A 17971-nucleotide genomic window follows, 5' to 3' on the forward strand; every position below is an offset into this window, starting at 1 on the left:
GAAGTGATGTCAAAAATATAAATGATTAATTTTGCTCGCTGGGAAGAGAAATGTTGAGGTGTCCAGTACAAACCGAATTTCGAACTCTGATGAACGGGCTATAATTTTTTCTTCCCAATTTCGTTCGTAATAAGGAAATCTCCGAGGCAGCGGGTAAGCTGGTAGCTACGTGAGAGAATAGGAACCGGTTAAAAATTGCTCGAAACAAGAAACACCTTTGCGGATTCGAAAATAAAATAACGCAAGCACGGTTTCGATCCTCGCTCATCAGCAAATAAGTTATTCTTCAGGAAGGGGGTAACGGGGTGAATCGGTGAGGGTCAAAAGTGATACAATTTTTGTTAGGGCGGTCAATATGTAAACATTGGGGAGACAATTATTTTGCTGAACTATAATATAATTTGTACATAACCTCAAAACAAAATAGTTTGTTCCTAGTTGCAGACAATTAATCTAATGTACACCAACAAAACCACTTTCTCTCGAATCAGTAGATAATAGTTACAAGCCTTATTAGCTACACTCTAATTCACCAACTTGGCTGTTGAATTGGGAGATTATTTGAAGATTTTTATGTTAGCTAGCCACCAACACAATCTGGCTTTTTGAAATACCGTGAACAGATCAATTTTTATTAGATTTTCTGACTGACACTGTATCTATGATATTATCTTTGACCATCGGTCGCGATCTATGAACGACGAAATGAAACGGACCGACCCGCGGACGAGGTCCGAAGTGACTATGACTGACATGTTTGGCCAGCAGCAGCAAGTCTTTGGGAACATTCATCGTCACACCGCATTCGTCGCCCTACGAGAGATAGTGGTGCTTGTAAGTATATTAATAGAGTGACCGAGTGTATCATTTCAAGAGAGCTGTCAAGAATGTCAGGAATGACAAATTGCCGTTTGATAAACGGCGGGATCTTTGGTGTAGTTTGAGTGATGTGGAAGTTTGGGTTGACGAATTTTTTCAGTCGTTGCCTTTTCGACGGATATATTTACTAGAACTTGAACTATTCGGTTTAATTCAGAATATTTATAGATTCAATACTAGTAAAGGCCCTATGATAATAATATAAAATAAATCATTCATTAAAAATCCGTGCTTTTTAGGTTCATTCACTCAACGAATGTGGAATAGTTCCCAATACAACTCAGTAGTATTTCTGATTTCCAATCAAAGCGTTTCGAAATAATGCCTACCTTCCGTTGAATAGTTTACCCTGTCGTATACACAGAAAGCTGAGGTACATGAATCTTCCTTTCGCGAGCGGTCATTAAATTGCTCGAAACCCGGGCGGAAATGAGCCGGAAAATGAAACGACCAGCATAGATTTATCAATAAATTGGACTTCCCTTGGGCCGGCGGCAAGTCTTCCGTGATGGGGAGGTTTGGCTCCAATTACTGCTGATCACTGGGATATTGCGTGCATCGATGAATGAGATTAATTAGGAACTATCAAAATGCTACGAACGGAAAGCGTGATGTTGATTTAAGTCATGTGCTTGGCAATGTACCCCAACCCGCTTAAGCAGTTTCATCTGTTTGTGCGTTTTGCCGATAGCCACGTGATACAGGAATGGGATTACTGTTCAGTGGATCAGTATCTTCTAATCAATTTGAACATGTGTATACTTTTTCTGATTAAACAAGCGCCGTGGATTAATGGAATTATTTCATACCGCTTATCTTATCTATACTTAACGCATAATACTGATTCTATATGCACCCTAACTAATTATTACCATGATGTTTTTTCAACGTTTTCCTTCTATCCATTATCTCATTTCAGGTGGGCAATTCTATGTCTACGTTGGAGCAAATCGGTTCGTCGATTGTTGAACATCGACTTAAATGGCGATGCACACTCCGAGAAATCGGGATCCTCCTACAATACGCTATTTCAACTAGCTGCCTGGGGTCTACCGGCACTACAAACCGTGGTAGTTTTAGTTGCGCGGTTCGTCGACGCAGATGAACTTTTCGGTAAGTTTCGAGTATCAAATTAAAATTTACGTAGTCTCCGCACCTATAAATCGATATAGTGGAATGTGTGTAGGTCTCACGTATTGGAATGCGGGAATCAAGCTCTTCATCCGCGTAATCTAACGGCGTTCGGTTTGTTTATGAGTACGAAGTATAAGCCGACATGAAATTTTATCATTTTTCAACTACACGTGATCACATTAGTCGACCTGCGTGTCGCTGCTGGCGCATTCCAGAAGCGGTAGCTTATTCTGGTGCATTTTTTTTCTTTCTGACGAAATATTTACATACTAACAAACCTGTCAAATATCGGAGGGGATCCCTTCGCAAGAAGATGCGGTAATGAGCAAAAACAAAACATCAGGCGGCACCTCATTAAATTTCCAAGTCCGTCTGTTTCACTTATGCTGCTCAGGACTGTTCACATGCATCAGGCGATCGTCAGTTGAGCACTGCGACTGGCCAGTAAAACATTTGAATATGTATTTTTAGGTTGTTTTATTGTTATCTCTCATAAGCACATGCAGAGAATATCTCATTTTATTTTTCAACGGGTTTTGTTTTATATGGACATATTGCGTAATAATCTAGTGGGTTCTTTGTTTTGGGATCGAGCACTAAAAACGTTTGTATCTCCAATAAAATTTCTCAACGTATTTCATTAAAATACAATGGAAGTCAGAAAATTGTTGGGTGTTTTGTGATTCAGCGATCATGAATCTATTGAAAAGGAATAATTAATTTCTAATGCAGAGTAATAAAAAATGACACCAATTTCTCTAATTAAAATTAAAGTAATTTTCCTCCATATAAATCTAAACTCACATATATCAACTTAGCTCAGCTTAGTGTTGACTGTTATCAATGACTACTCCGTGATGTGTCCAAACCACTGAGGATTTTATACTCCAATAACGGGGCTAGTCACGTCCTTACGTGGTCGTGGCTCTCGCACGAAGACCGCAAGGGTGCGTTGTTTCTCCACATGCCTAGTCCATATCTCATGGCCGTGAAGGACTACCGCTCTGATTATGATATGTGCGATGTTCTGCCATAAGGCACCGATGAATTTCTCTACTGGTATCGTTTCCGGTAGTTACCAGTGAGTCCAGGTACACGAACTCGTCGACCACATCGATTTCATCACCACCAACTTGAACTCGGGGTGAGAGGTTAGCACTGTTTTTTCGTGAATTCCCTACATTTCATGTCCTTCGTCTTCGATGCATTGATGTCCAATCTGCTTCGGCCTTTAGTACGATGTACGTATCCGCCATCTTCACAAAGGTCCGAGCCACAAAAATTCACATCAATAGACAACGTAATTCCAATTCCCTAACAAATGATATCGTCGGCGAAGCCAAACAGTTGGACCGACTTTTGGAATATCGTGCCACTCTTGTCAATCCCCGCTCTTCTTATGATACCTTCCAGGGCAATATTAAACAGTAGGCACGAGAAACTATCACCTTTCCTTGAACATCTTCGAGTTTCGAAAGAACTCGAGAGTGCCCCCGATACTTGAACTACACACATCATTCGATTCATCAAGCTTTGAACAACCGTGTTTTTTTCCTTTGTGTGGACACATCACTGTGACCAGAGATATTTGATCTATTGTGATATTGCCCAGGTGTTTTCTGCACTCCGCACTTCATATTATTGGCAGTATCACTATTGAAGTGAATGATACGCTTTTCACTTATATCCGTGCTTGTGTGTGAGAGTTTACCCTTTCGTTTCAAGCTTACTGCTCTACTATACCGAGCCTCTTCCTATCCTACCAATATCGTCAATTACAATTCTCTGAACTGAGGCTACACCTAACGTTCCTCTCTGACCAGGTTAATTCTAAGAGGAACTTATTATGTCAAGAGGAATGCTTCACCTCCGGTCAGTTTTATTATATGTAGGACTTATATTTTGTCAAGAGGAAGGAGTCATATCGAAACCTCGTTTCTCCAGCCAAGACCGCGTCATAATCACAATTCCCTAAAGAGAACTATTATACGTTACTCAGAACAGTTTTATTATAAGAGGGACTTTTTTTGTTAGGATGAAAGTCAGCAGGGGTACTATAGAGTTCAGCTTGAAGGAAAGGTATGAAGTGGAGAGCCTGAGAATAAAGTCTTTTGACAACCAAATGGCCTGATTCTACTAAGATTCGAACCCACGACCACTCGCTCATCAAAGCGGACTCTGTAATCTTGCGGCTACGAAGCTCCCGACCAATCGTGTTGGATCGTCAGGAAATCCGTAATCGTGCATAATTTGTCAAAGCTGGCCACGATCCATTGTGTCGTATGCCGATTTGTAATCGATGAATAGATGATATGTAGGTCGTTACATTCGCGGTATTTCTGTATAGCCGAACCGCGAAAATCTGATCCGTGGTGGCGCACGCACCCATGAATCCCGCCACGAGCTGCTTCGCAAATGGTGATAGTAGACGGCAGACTAGCTCGTTGACCATTTTGTAGATGAGACACACAATACCTTCCATCCACTCTTCCGGTACTCATTCTTTCTCTCAAATCTTGACAATGACCTGTTCCATGGCTCTAGCCAGTGTTTCCCCACTGTATTTCAACAGCTCGGTGGGAAGTTGGTCAACTCCAGCAGCTTCATTGTTTTTCAGCCGGCCAATCTCCTTAACCTCTAGGAGATCGGGGGCTGGAATCCTGTTGTCTTCTGTTCGTGCATCAAAATCAGTTGCCATACCGTCCTCGCGCTCTACTGCATCGCCGTTCAAATGCTCATCGAAGTGCTGCTTATACCTTTCGATCACCTCACACTCGTTCGTAAGCAGGTTGCCGTCCAAGCTTCTGCACATATCGGCTTGCGGCACGCAGCCTTTACGGGAGCTGTTTAGTTTCTTGTAGAACTTCCGAGTGTGGTTCGCTTGGTACAGCTCTTCCATCGCTACGCGTTCTTGGTCCTCTTGCTGGCGCTTCTTCTTTCGGAGAACTGAGTTTTTGTTGTTTCGTGCCTGTCGGTATCGTTCCACGTTCGCTCTCGTACGGTGTTGCAGAATTCTCGCCCGTGATGCGTTCTTGTCCTCGACTCCAGTCGTTTCTATGATTCAGAGCCCTTATACCTAGTAGCGCTACAGAGGTGCCACTTACCTATGGCGGCTTGGATGCTCCTTCAGCCGTTTTCAAGAGTAGCTGCACCAATCTGCTCTTCCATGGGTAACGCTACCTCCAGCTGCTGCGCGTATTCCTGTGCAACCCCGGCGTTTTGCAGTTGCTCGATATTTAGTCACGGCGTTCCAATTCGGCGGGTGTTGTGCACCGTCGAGAGTTTTGAGCACATGCACACAGCTGTTAGGTAGTAGTGAAGAACCTCTCGTCGATTAGAACGTGGTCGATTTGGTTTTCTGTCTGTTGGTCGGGTGATCTCCAGGTGGTTTAGTGATTAACTTTGCGGAGGAAGAAAGTACTTCGGATTACCATACCATGGGAAGCTGCAAAGTTCATGCACCAATGGCCGTTATCATTGGACACGGCGTGCAGGCTATCTCGTCTAATTACCGGTCTGTACATTGCCTCCCGTCCCACCTGAGCATGCATGTCCCAAATGACGGCTTTCACTGCCTGTCGCGGGCAGTTATCGTAAACCTACTCCAGCTGCGCGTAGAACGCATCCTTTTCGTCGTCAGGTCTTTATTCATGTGGGCAGTGCACGTTGATGATGCTGTAGTTGAAGAATCGGCCCTTTAGCCTCAACTTGCACATCCTAATGTTGATCGGTTGCCACCCCATCACGCGTTGGCGCATCGACTGTTTTACGTTGTTTGTGACATATTATTTTCCGGGGCAGCTCGTTGGGTCTTCCCCAACCCCCTGTCTCGCCGGGGGACTAACGTGTCAGCTCTGTTTAGAGGCCCACGCTGACACCAGGACGTTGATTTGCATAACATGAAGATCAGACGCTGTTTTTAGCCGCACCATCTTGGTGAAGAGACGCTCGGGCTGGCGAAGCTTTTCTCCTACCGTCGAAGTATGGTTTACCGCCAATGATCGCGTCGCTCCTTCTCACTTAGCTATTGCCGGATGACAACATTGCCCAGGCAGCACCAACCAGTTGTGTCCATGTTTCAACTACAGAGTCTAGTGTAATCATACGACTCGTGGAGGTGTGAAATAGGAACTTGTGAGGGTCGGAGCTATGTATGACGCTCCTTCCAGGTTGTCTACTCACCATTTAAAGTCCGATGGATCCATGCTTATATTTTATCATGAAAGATGTAAGAATATTTTTCGTGACGATCTATGTGGACGATTTCCTGCTGTTCACAAACGATGCAGAACTTAAAAGTAAGCTCAAATCGCTCCTGAGTTCCCTATTCAAAATGAAGGAACTTGGAGAGGTGAAGTATTGTTTTGGACTGCAGATAACCCACGTCGAGAAAACGATAAACTTTCCCTCGACCAACAAAACTATATCCAAGACGTTCTCAAGAAATTTCCTATGGAGAATTTCAAGCCTGTGGAAACTTCTCTGGACCCCTGAATGAAGCTTGATAAGTCAATGTGTCTCATGACCCCGGATAAATAGAGGAGATGAAAAGTGTCCCGTTCAAAGAGGCTGCTGGATCATTACTATATGCAGCTCAAGTTACAAGACCAGACATAGGGTTTGCTGTCAACTTGGTGAGCCAATTCTCAGTGAATCCTGGAAGACGACATTGGGAGACAGTTAAGCGTATCATGGGTTATCTACCTGGCACGTGTGGGCCAAAGCTGACGTACACGAGGGATAGCGATTAACAGCTAACCGGGTATACAAATGCAAATTGGGGAGGAGATTCTGATACGTGTGAGTCTACCATTGGGTATCTATTAAAGAAGATGGGATTTTTGAAGTAGAATACTTCTCTCAGGAAGTTCGGCTACATAGGGATGTGAAATGAAAATCTAAAACCGAAAAAAGTGAAAAATATGTCCAATTTCAAATGCTAATAAATCGGTTAGTATTCGATGGATTTCCTTCGTTCTTGCAGCAATAGATTGGAAAAACTTCTAAGATTCTTCTCAAAATAAGATAATTGTAATTTTATTATTCACACTATTGTACTATTGAAAATAGTCAAGCCTTGTCAAAACGAAAAATTCGACCTCTGATTGGTCGTTATATGCTTGCTTCCCAAGCACGGTCGACAGAATCATATACCTTGCAATTGAAAACATGCTATTTGGCCTATATAAGAGCCTGTTTCAGCCGGAGCCGCTCATAATAGTTCTAGACAGCGACAACAGCAGTCGTCCTTCCTTAGCAGCAGCACTAGACCTGTGGTTGGTCACCACGTCTCAGGAGCAGCGCGGTTTTTCTCAGCGTGTGCCGCCAGACAGCCATTATTCCCCCCGTGTTGGGGCAGCATGAAGATTGCCATCAGGAAATCCAATTTTGGAAATCAAAATGCCTTTTTAAGACAAATAAACAAGTCATTGAAAGTTAATAATTTTTGTCAACGCAAGCAAGCATTCTGTGTTGCATCCTGCAATTCAAACCTGTCGCACCCGTCGAATTTACTGAATGTGAAATAGCTTCCACAGTGCATGTTGTCCGTGTATCTTTATTCCCCCAATGTTAGGGCAGCTCAAAGGTTGTAATTAGCAACCGATTTTGAACCGCAAAATGCTTTTTTTCAAGGCAAATAAAAAAATAATTGAAGGTTAATAATTTTCTGGCATCAACACAAGCAGACATTCTGTGCGGGATGCAATCAAATTCTGTTGTAGATGTCTAATTTTTACTTTATTTAGCAAACCCCCCACTGTAGGGGCAGCGCAAAGGCTGCGATCAGCATAACCGACATTAAATAACAAACTGCCCTGTTAGACCGCATTCACAAAGACAGTTAGTTCGACTATGCAGAGCTACTATGAAGTCGATTCAATCAATCAGCATAAACAGAATTTCGTCGTCTCCCAGCTGCCAAGTTGCAACATGATGCAACACGCAACAGCGAGCAAGCGAAATCGCTTGATGTTACAAACCGCAATAAGATTCGGGTTAAAACCGTTGCGTGTGTGAGAGCACCATCGGTGTTTATTCGCTGGATACAAAAATCAAATGCGAATTGTGGAATAATTCGTCTAAAGAACATAAGGAAATGGTAAACCTGAACTGAAAGGCGTGGCCTATTTCGTAGCACCCTTCGGCTATAAAAGAGTGTTTCTGGGAAAACTAGCTACATTCATTAGTCGGAAGGTGAACTGGATGAACCGTCCACAACGTTGACAGCAGTAACAGCAGATATCGGCACTCAGCAGTAACAGACCATAGCAGCGGGTCGCGCCTGTGGTTGCCTTCAAATTAAACAAATCACTTGCCCTGTGGTTGGTCACCACGTCTCAGGCCTCTGCCAGGCTAAACGCCAATGCGAGCGATCGGGCGAGATTTTTGCGGTACATCAGCCGGCACTTCCTCTAATGGAAAAGTAGGATCATTTTGTTTAGAAGAACATTACTGTCGGTGATATTACAGAGATGCGATTGCATCATATCCGATATGGAATTGAACAATTGTTCTTTTGAGGACAAATAAAACACTTAATTCGAAGAGTTAATAGCTTTGGGTACCAGTAGCAGTATGGTAACAGCCTCAGCGGTAGGTGCAGTCGGTACTTCCCTAAGACCGATGTAATAAGGAAGTAAATGGAAGCGGCACGGCGAAACAGTTCGGGTGTTCTTAGACGCGCGTCATTTTTCGTACGATAGCGGCGGTATTAGCGGTAGATGCATTTGCCAACACTTACTCCAGTAAAGCCGTGTCTAATTTTCAATGTGAAAACACCTTTCTATTGTGTTGGCCGTGCGCGTTAGGCCTCTGCCAGGCTAAACGCGATAAGCGGCGCGAACCGATACGCCGGCCGTAGGTTAATTTACAGCCGTAAGTAGAGCTGTGTAAAAGTATTCTACTTCAACCTTGCGGTCGTGGCTTTGCTCACAACCCTCCTTTGATTTTTTTTGAACAACATTATGATTCCATTTCTTTCAAACCATCATACAGATGAAAAGTGTGTGTTTTGGCTAGAGAAAATATCATCACAGTACGTCAAAAACACAAACGTTTCTGAACAACCACTCGCCTCCATTTGAACCCCAAATACGCAACACACCGAATCCACCTCTGTGTCGTCCAATCAAAGATTTCTTTGGTATTTTGAGTTCCTTTGGTGCAAAAATAACTGGAGATCAACGAATTGCGAACAGTTGATCGATAGAATCGAGATATGCATTCAAAAAGCGGACTTGAAGGCCGTACAACGCTCTTGTTTCGGCATCATAAGAAAACTTCGTCGGGAAGCCGGTAACGGACTTTTCTCATATATTCAAAATTTTTTGTTGGTTCGCAATGAATGTACCTTCATGAGAAATAAATTAGTTTTTTTAAGTTCTTCCACCGTTTTTTGATAACTATAGAAAAAAATCCAAATTTTTAGTTGTCACCCCTTCAAACGATCAAGCTTCGCGATTTCTTCAAGTGGGAGAGTACGTAATTTACTTTCATCATGGTCAGTATACCAGAGATTTCGCGTGAGCTATCGAGATTGTGCCCAGTATGATTATTCAATATAACATCGAACATCTAATGATTACTTGATATGATAGTTTGATAATTAAATGTGTTTGATTGTAGCATACTTCGTCCGCGTTGTTTTTATTTGCCAGTACATTTCGAATGAATACATCATCTTGCAAAGAAAAACAACGTGTATGTTATTGATCACTAAAAAATGAGATCAGATTCTGAGATTCAGATCATATGAAACTATCTGCAAGGGTCGATTGTCAAGCAACCCTATTGCACTTATGTGGTCTGCTCGGTTGTACGCATACGAAAAGTTAGTAAACAATTAAACATGATTTAATAAATGCCTTCCTCGAGGGACCGTCAGCTTGTGCCGCCGTTGCATACGTAAGTAGGATCAAACTAACATGCTAATCAAAATTCAAACCTCGGCCCGTGTTTCGGTTTCGTTTCAACAACTGCTGCGACTATTGGTTTATAAAGTTACTTATCACTGTGATTTACTGCAGTGTGGACGTACTTTTTTATTACGCCTCACTGCAGAGGGGCGGCATCCAACCCACCGGCTGGTAAGGTGCTCTGCAAGTATCAGCTCAGATAAACATTACACCCATGTTTGACATGCTGTCATGATGACGGCTTCATGTGCCGCTATTTGCCACCTTGGAAATTGTAATTAAAATGCAAGCAACTGTTCTAGCTTCTAGCGGAATGTTCAATGAAGGCCGCCTTTTCCCTAGGCTTCGCGGCGTGTTTGTACAGATGGAATTTGTTTTGTGTTTCTCGTTGCAGGCATATGTTGTTTTCAATAGTGTCTATGTTGTAACTAAATGGTAAATATGCTACATTTTGTGTAATTCAAACTCTGTGAATAATCTCGATTGTAGCCGACTATTTGATGAGAGACGCTATAAAAATGTTATTTATACTTTTGGGTTACAACTACTGATTACAATTGTGTATGAACCAATGAACCCTAACATCTTTCATTATTCATTTCTTGAATATCTTATTGCTTGTTATTTCCCATTACGAGCTATGTATACATATTCGATCAGCTTCTCTCTAAAACTGAGTGATTAATTATCACAGCAAACGGACGCAATCGACTATTCAAGCAAACAAATATTTCGTTGCTCGTTATGAACTAATCCTCCGAACGTGTAACCTCGTAAAATTAGCTCTTGCATCAGAAACGCTATCCGGAAAGTGGTCAACGTTTTCTAGCAAGCAGGCAAACGATTCTAGAGAGCGCATAATTTAAATTATGTTTGCCGTACGTGGCCGCATGCCAAGTCGTACAAATTTAACGTAGATCGATTCACGAGTTGCGTGGCTCAGCGGACGTTACTCGCACCGTAACGTAATGTAATTTATTTCACGGGTAATTTTTGGCTGCTTTCCTACGATGGATTCTGTCCGACTTCGTTCCGGGGGGGCCCAGGTATGGAAAAAATGTGCTTGAGCTCTCCCGCAGGTTTTGAGAGCGCGTTTTTCCGATTCGATACTTTTTTTCTTCGGAGTGTAACGTGTGATTTCTGCCGTGTGAGAAAAATCTTCTGCAGCTGGGCAAGGAATAAATTAATTATCCAAACAAACTCAAACAATAAATTACAGAACAATAAATAAACATTGGTGCTACTGCTGACGGTGGCGGCTCTTTACAACCGATGAGTGCTTGGCCTTTTGCGTCTGCCAGTCGTGGTTATCCACAGTCCGGCATGCTTCCGTGTAGCATAGTTTGATTTAAGACATCTGAGGTGATTTTGATCATAACTTGCGAAGACACGTGCGAACAGTGAGGGAGAGCGCTATATTCCAAGTTTCAATCAAGGGCAGGAAGTTTATTGGCAATCTTTTTTATTAATTGTATATTTCTAACTAAAATCCATATATAGAAATGTACACGATCAATAATCATACTGACAAAAACGGGCGTTAGAGATAAAAGCTTTAGCAAACATAGAATGCTTATTTGCAGAGGTAGATACGCAATATTGGATTTAGCATGAATCAGAATTCCGAGTGCGATAGACTGTATTCTGAATATATTTGAACGCCATCGGAAAGAGTCTTTTTGCATATGATTTTCCCAAGTCAGAATATACTGTGGAAGATGACTTTACTCACTTTTAGCATTTTTCTCTACACGAAATAATGCTACTCGGCACAATAATACCGACAGGCAAGTGGAACAAAACACATGCTGAGCATTCGAGAGTAAGTTCGGGAATACCAGAAATACCGTGTACATTACTATTTTTATGAATATGCAAACAAATAATAACACCTCGTAGCTTTGCCCACCACCAGTAACCATTCCCCATCTCCAACTCCGGTCCGAAGATGCTTTGATCGAACTTCATACCGTTTGTTTGAAATAGCTCAACAGAGCATCAGCGAAATGCAAACAATTTCAAACTAGTCGACGTCGACGTCGGTAGGTGCAGCCAAACATTTTCGCACTACACACTGCTCCACATAGTGTCTACTGGATGCTGCAGAAGGGGGTTAGTGATCACCGCACGTGTTTACCCAGTGCATCGGTGTGTTGTAGACTTTTTGCAGGTGATGGAGTTGGTGTATTTTCTGACCATTATTACCATTTGCGCTCGCAGAAGCATTACTAATGATGGATTGACAACAGGGTGGCGGGCAAGATCGTTTGCAGTATATAGGAACTTTTTGCCTTTCTGTCGAGCAATGGGAACGAATAATTTAATTGCATTTTTGCCTAGATTTTTATTCTCGCTGTGTTTTTTGCATTTTTCTTACAAATTCTCATGTTCTCTGTATCAAATTAAAAGTAATTACCCTTTCTTCCGATTATTTATACTCGGCTTGGGATTTCGAGTCTCGGCTTGGGAAAGGCTGTTAGTGTTAGTAGGATCGTAGCGCTAGCCCCGCAATTCCATAAACAGTTGGCTGCGAAGTCTGTGTATAAATGAACAGAAAGTCAAGTTCCGAATCGGAAGGTAGCATCCAAGGCTTTGCTTGCATAGTTTAGAACTAGAGAGTCGTAGAATATTAAAAAAATAAATAAAATAATTTGTTTTCCTGAAAAAAAAACTAATGAATTTTTCATAAATATCTGTATGTTCTCAACCACATGATATTTGGACCATTCAGACTCAAGCAGTGGCATAGCGTGACTGGGTGATACCCGGAGCGGAAAACTTGGATGTCATTGCCCTAGGCTGCACTAAAATTAACATGCAATCAATAGGAGGAAATGTCTATAATTTTTGGTGAATGACATCTCTTGAAGATGACACGCATGATAATTGATATTTATTTCCGCGAATGTCACCCTTCTGTCCCCTTAAGGGAGACACCCAGGGCGGACCGCCCCCTCTGCCCCACCACGCTACGCCAGTGGACTCAAGGTTTATTTTTTAAGACGGTTCTAGTTTGCTATTGAGTATCCATTGTAGGATTCTACACTCGAAAATTCCAAGCGCTCGCCGATCAGCCACCATCCATGTCCACGATTCATGGCCGGCGTGTATCCCCCGCGTAAAAAGCGACTTTAGTGTACTTTGTTTCGGCAATGTGCATTCAATTCTCGCAGCTTCTGAGCGCTGTGAGGGCCTCCTCCATTACTCTACGATTAACACCGATGGTGTCAATGGTTCGCGAGAACCATCCAACGTCGCAAACAGGGCCGAAACTGCGCTCGCTGTCTTGACGCATGATGTGAAACCGTCAAGAGTCACACGTATAAGTTTAATAAGTTTTATTAGGAAACAATATTTACGCATAATCTACTCGTTGCTATTCACTGAATCGTACACCGCTTTGAAGTCTATAACAAATAATGCGTCTGCAAGTTGTAAACCTTGTCGAGGATCTGTCTCAAGGTTCAAATCTGGTGTGTTGTTGATAATCCCGCTCGAAAACTGTAATGGTACTCAAAAAAATAGGTTGAGTCAATGTCCCTTTTTATAGGGCATATGAGTTCTTCCAACTAGTCCGTGGATAATTTCTCCTCAGAACATGCTCTCAAGATAATCTGATGAATTGTTCTATACAGCTGTTCTCTCACGACTTTGATTCGTTCTTTGCAGCGGATTTGTGGTACCTCAATTTTCTGCAAGCTTCTTTCACCTCGTCCATGGTCCACAGCTTGTTCATCTTCCCCAATTTCTGTTATGTTAACATGAGTTAGCTAACATTTTTCTCTGTAAAAACCTACGAAGGAGTCAAAATTTCTGAACTGAAGTACAAATCTGAATTAAACTGCTATTTAAACAATACTACCTATAACAATGTTTTGCGAGCATGTAGAAGTTGGTTTCGGAGTATTACCCTCTCCCATGTCAAAAATCATGGCGGCTATTTCCGTTCACAAGAAAGTTGAAAAGAAGTTGTTCTGCGATATTTTAGGTTAATAGGGGTAAAAACATTCCGAGACCCGTTCCGTTCATTCATTACGGCCAAGTGTGCACAATGAGTTACGTTTGTATGTGAAAGGTTAAGCACTCTTATTTCACTTATCGTCGTGATGCAAACCAACAAACCCACTGAGAGTCTTGCCGGGGTAAGTTCAAGCTTTCAACAGCTGCCTATAATGCATGTATGTATGTGCAATGCATACTAAAACCCTAACAAAGTCAATTTTCTCCCCATTCGGAAATTGATTTATTTCCTACTAAAGTGATTTGTGCGGACCTTTGCTCTGTTGCAGCAAATAGGCTGCCGGAATGGCGATGGAGAGTTTGCACACTAGAAATGTGTCGAAACGCTCTGAACTTGAAGAGTGCACTTTTCAAGTGGACGCTGCTGCACTTTCAGATGCATCTCTACACACACTTCTTGGTTGACCGATTGTGGACGGCTCATGTAGACGCTTGCTGATTGGAACCGGTTTTTTCCTGGTTTGCTCCGCTAAGGTATAAATTATACCATTTAAAAGCCAGTTGGGCTCCGAACGATGTTGGGGGAGAGCTGATTTCATGCACATTACTGCCTGAGTTGGAGTCTCTCGTCGTCTTGCTCTTCGCGACGGCGGGTCTGGACCACTTGAAAGGGATAAATGGGAAGCGGTAATCGGAATGGTTGTAGCACATATTTACGCGTGTACGTGATAAGAGAACTGTGAAATTATGCCCCGGGTGCTTTTCGGAAAGGTGAACAGTAAGCGCGATTAATCACATGCTGAGTGGTACGGCCGCCGGTTGCCACGAACCCCGGTTGAATCCGTCTGGTGGACTTACAATCGAGCAACCGAGCGAAAACTCAACGTTTGCGCTGTTGAAGTCTTCTAGCTGGACTATGGAATCTGCAGTTTTACCAGTTGAGTTCGATTACGGTCCAAAATAAAGTAATTTTATACTTAGCAATCATCACATGACCCCAACCGGCTATTCTTTTTTATCGCATTCCCTTAACTCGATTCAATCGATCTAATCAATCATATTTTGACAGACATACCAGAATGACCTGAGAAAACTGTACGTATTGTGTAGTGTATGTCGCCGTACTACAATATTATACTGTATGGCCGGGTTTCCAGTTTTGCTTGTTCTCTCCTTCTTATCATTTATCCGTCGAACGGCTCTTTTGAACAGTAGGTTGGTAGACTCGCTATCTTCGCTGATAATAGTGGTTCGATATTTACGCACTTCGTTTTCGGGTCTTATCAGGTCTCATGTACTTTGCGAGCAGGGTCGATTCTCTTGGCACCTTTTATGAAATCAACCAACGAGGTTTGTTTGTTTGGTGGCCTCTTCCGGATGAAGTGTACACAGTTTCGATAAGGTGCCCTGCTGTTTGATAACTTGGTCACACACAAAAAAAATGAGTGAGAAGTTGTGATAAAAAAACGTCAATAATATGAAGCAATCACGATAACATCAAAGTCCAAATCTACTACTGGTTGTTTTACACACTGACATGAGGCCACGGCTTTGCAAAATGTTCCCGAACTTTTGCCGGCAATCGAATGCGGGATTAGGAATCTTATTGAGCATTCGCCGGTGGGGTGCAATTTTGCAATGGATTTTTCTGCATGTGTGTACAGCATTGTTTAGCAGCTCACTGATTGTCAATAAGTGGTATTAATTTCTTAGCTTTTATTGTACAACAAACAACCGCTGATAACCGTACCGTACCTTTGAATTCACCTCTTTTCCCGTGACAAGCGCTAATCATTCAAAGTCAATTCGATAATGTGGTGTAGTCAGTGGATGTCATATAATCGAAGCTGCCGCTCGGTAACATAATTGATCGATCATTTCCGGTGAACGGCGATGTATTGCACACTTGAGTGGCAACATAAAAAAGTGTTGGCCGTAGGGCGACATACCCCCTATTCCTGCTATCATAGTTTGATAAAGTATACATAGGTCAGCGTACACGCAAAAGTTGAATGGCACGAATTCACATCAATATTGTTCGCTCTTTGCGCAACTTTCGATTAAGTTTCGAAACCTGGACAATGAATGTGTCTCAGTTGCGCCGTATCCTTTGTATGTACGTACGTACCTTTGTACAATCTAGTTCAATGTATTCGCTGGTTAATTATTGAAATGTGCTTTTTGCGCAATATATGTGTAAAACCAGACCGAATTGTAGATTGAAAGAATGCAAAAATTACGCAGGTTCGAACTATTGCTTGTAAATTCTGTACACTTAACAGTTGGCTGCGAAATATGTGTATACAAACAAAAGGTCGAGTTCCGAATCGGAATGTAGCACCAAGGCTTTGCTTTGCTTTGTAGACAAACTATCAGAATTTTGATATTTGGCTTTAAAACAAAATGGCGGTGAAAAAACATCGGAAATTTCCGATTTCTCAAGAATTCGAAACGGCGCCATTGTTGCCCCTTGAGGTGAAATGGAACCTCGAGGATTTTTTTTACATCATCAAAATATATTAAAAAAATCGTACATAGAAGCCAAGGTAAAAAAATTGTTGCACTGTGTTATAATACATCGTATAAACTGTCGCATTTTACCAATAGCTCTAGGCTAAGTCTTAGGCTACCGTGAGATATTGGAAATTTGCCGCTTTCAACAGGTAATTTTTTTCTGTTGAAATGCAAACTAATATATCAATTTTGCTAATGTTGCAAATGGTTTACAGACATCATCATTTGTAAATTAATCTTAAATCTAAACATATAAAAATACGGTCTTGTCTGTCTGTCTGTCTGATTCATATAGGCTCGGAAACTACTGCACCACTCGGCGTAAAATTTTGTGTATAGAGGCTTCAGAGGCCGGGGAAGGTTACTAAGATAGTTCGAGGGCCTTTCGACACGAGGGGCCCCCTAGTCCTGGGCCAGACGAGACGACAAAGTGGAGACCATTTTTTTGTTCGTCACCTTCAAGAGAAGCGTTAAATCATTCAAAATTTCAAGTTTTCTTACCTCTAATTTATTTAAAAAAGAGGGCCCCACGAAAATATCTGCCCCGAACCCTCTAGCACCTAAATCTAACCCTGATCCAAATGGAACTTTCTATAACCTCACCAAAAGACTTTCCAAAAGCTTTTTAAATTTTTCGGTAAGATTTTTAACATATGCTGTAATCGTTAATGGAAAAAATGTTAAAGTCACTCTCATTGAAGTTGAAAAATATCCAGCTGAAGCTATCTCAATTTATCGGCCAATTAGTTTACTTCCATCAATAAGTAAACTTTAAAAAAAATACTTCTTAATAAAATTATCGCACATATTAATGAGAATTCAATTTCTGCAAATGAGCGGTTTGATTTTCGCAATGGGCATTTGACTACTCGTCAGTTACTTAGAGTAACTAATATGATTCGAACTAATAAATCTGAAGGCTATTCCACTGGAGTTGTTCTTTTAGACATAGAAAAAATCAAATTTTAGTTTTCCTCTCTACAAAATAATAATACAAAGCTACCTGTCTGACCGTAGTCTTCAAGTCAATTACTTAAATGATAAATCTGATAGATTGCCCATTAAAGCTGGTGTACCTCAGGAAGTATCCTGGGTCCAATGTTATATAATATTTGTACTTCTAATACTCCTGATTTACCACCAGAATGTGAAAAGTCTCTGTTTTTTGTCGATACGAGCATTCCCGTAAATGGAACCTAACGAATTTAAAACACGACTGATTACTTTTCCACATAAGTCAAGAGGATTATTTTTTTAACCCACTCATAATCACGTTGATGAAAAGGGCCTTAAATTGGTCTGATCATGTTAAATACTTAGGGGTAATTTATGATAAGAATCTTACTTTTAAAAAGCACAATCTTATATCCAATCAAGTAGCATAGAAGATTATAGCTTTTAAACCATTCGTGTGAATGTTGGTGCCCATAGTAAAAGCAGAAGTAGGTCAAAAGGCTACAGAGTAGTTGCTCCATTTCTTCTAAGGACTGTTTTATTTTTCAAACGGACACTTTGGTTTGGTAATATCTTTATCATATTTAAAAAAATTTCTAGACAGTTTTTCGCAA

At 41.6% G+C, this 17971-nt stretch overlaps 1 protein-coding gene across 4 annotated transcripts in view; it reads left to right on the forward strand.

Annotated features, from left to right (window-relative positions):
• LOC129732577 (frizzled-4) overlaps positions 1 to 17971 on the forward strand; it is a 90561-nt gene that overhangs the window by 39149 nt on the left and 33441 nt on the right. For all 4 annotated transcript variants that reach the window (XM_055693568.1, XM_055693569.1, XM_055693567.1 and 1 more), the window contains exon 3: positions 1799 to 1992. In XM_055693568.1, coding sequence (XP_055549543.1) covers positions 1799 to 1992 — 194 coding nt within the window. The remainder of the gene's footprint in view (positions 1 to 1798; positions 1993 to 17971) is intronic.

The sequence above is a fragment of the Wyeomyia smithii genome, chromosome 3 (assembly GCF_029784165.1).
Source record: "Wyeomyia smithii strain HCP4-BCI-WySm-NY-G18 chromosome 3, ASM2978416v1, whole genome shotgun sequence".
NCBI classification, from domain to species: Eukaryota; Metazoa; Arthropoda; class Insecta; order Diptera; family Culicidae; genus Wyeomyia; species Wyeomyia smithii.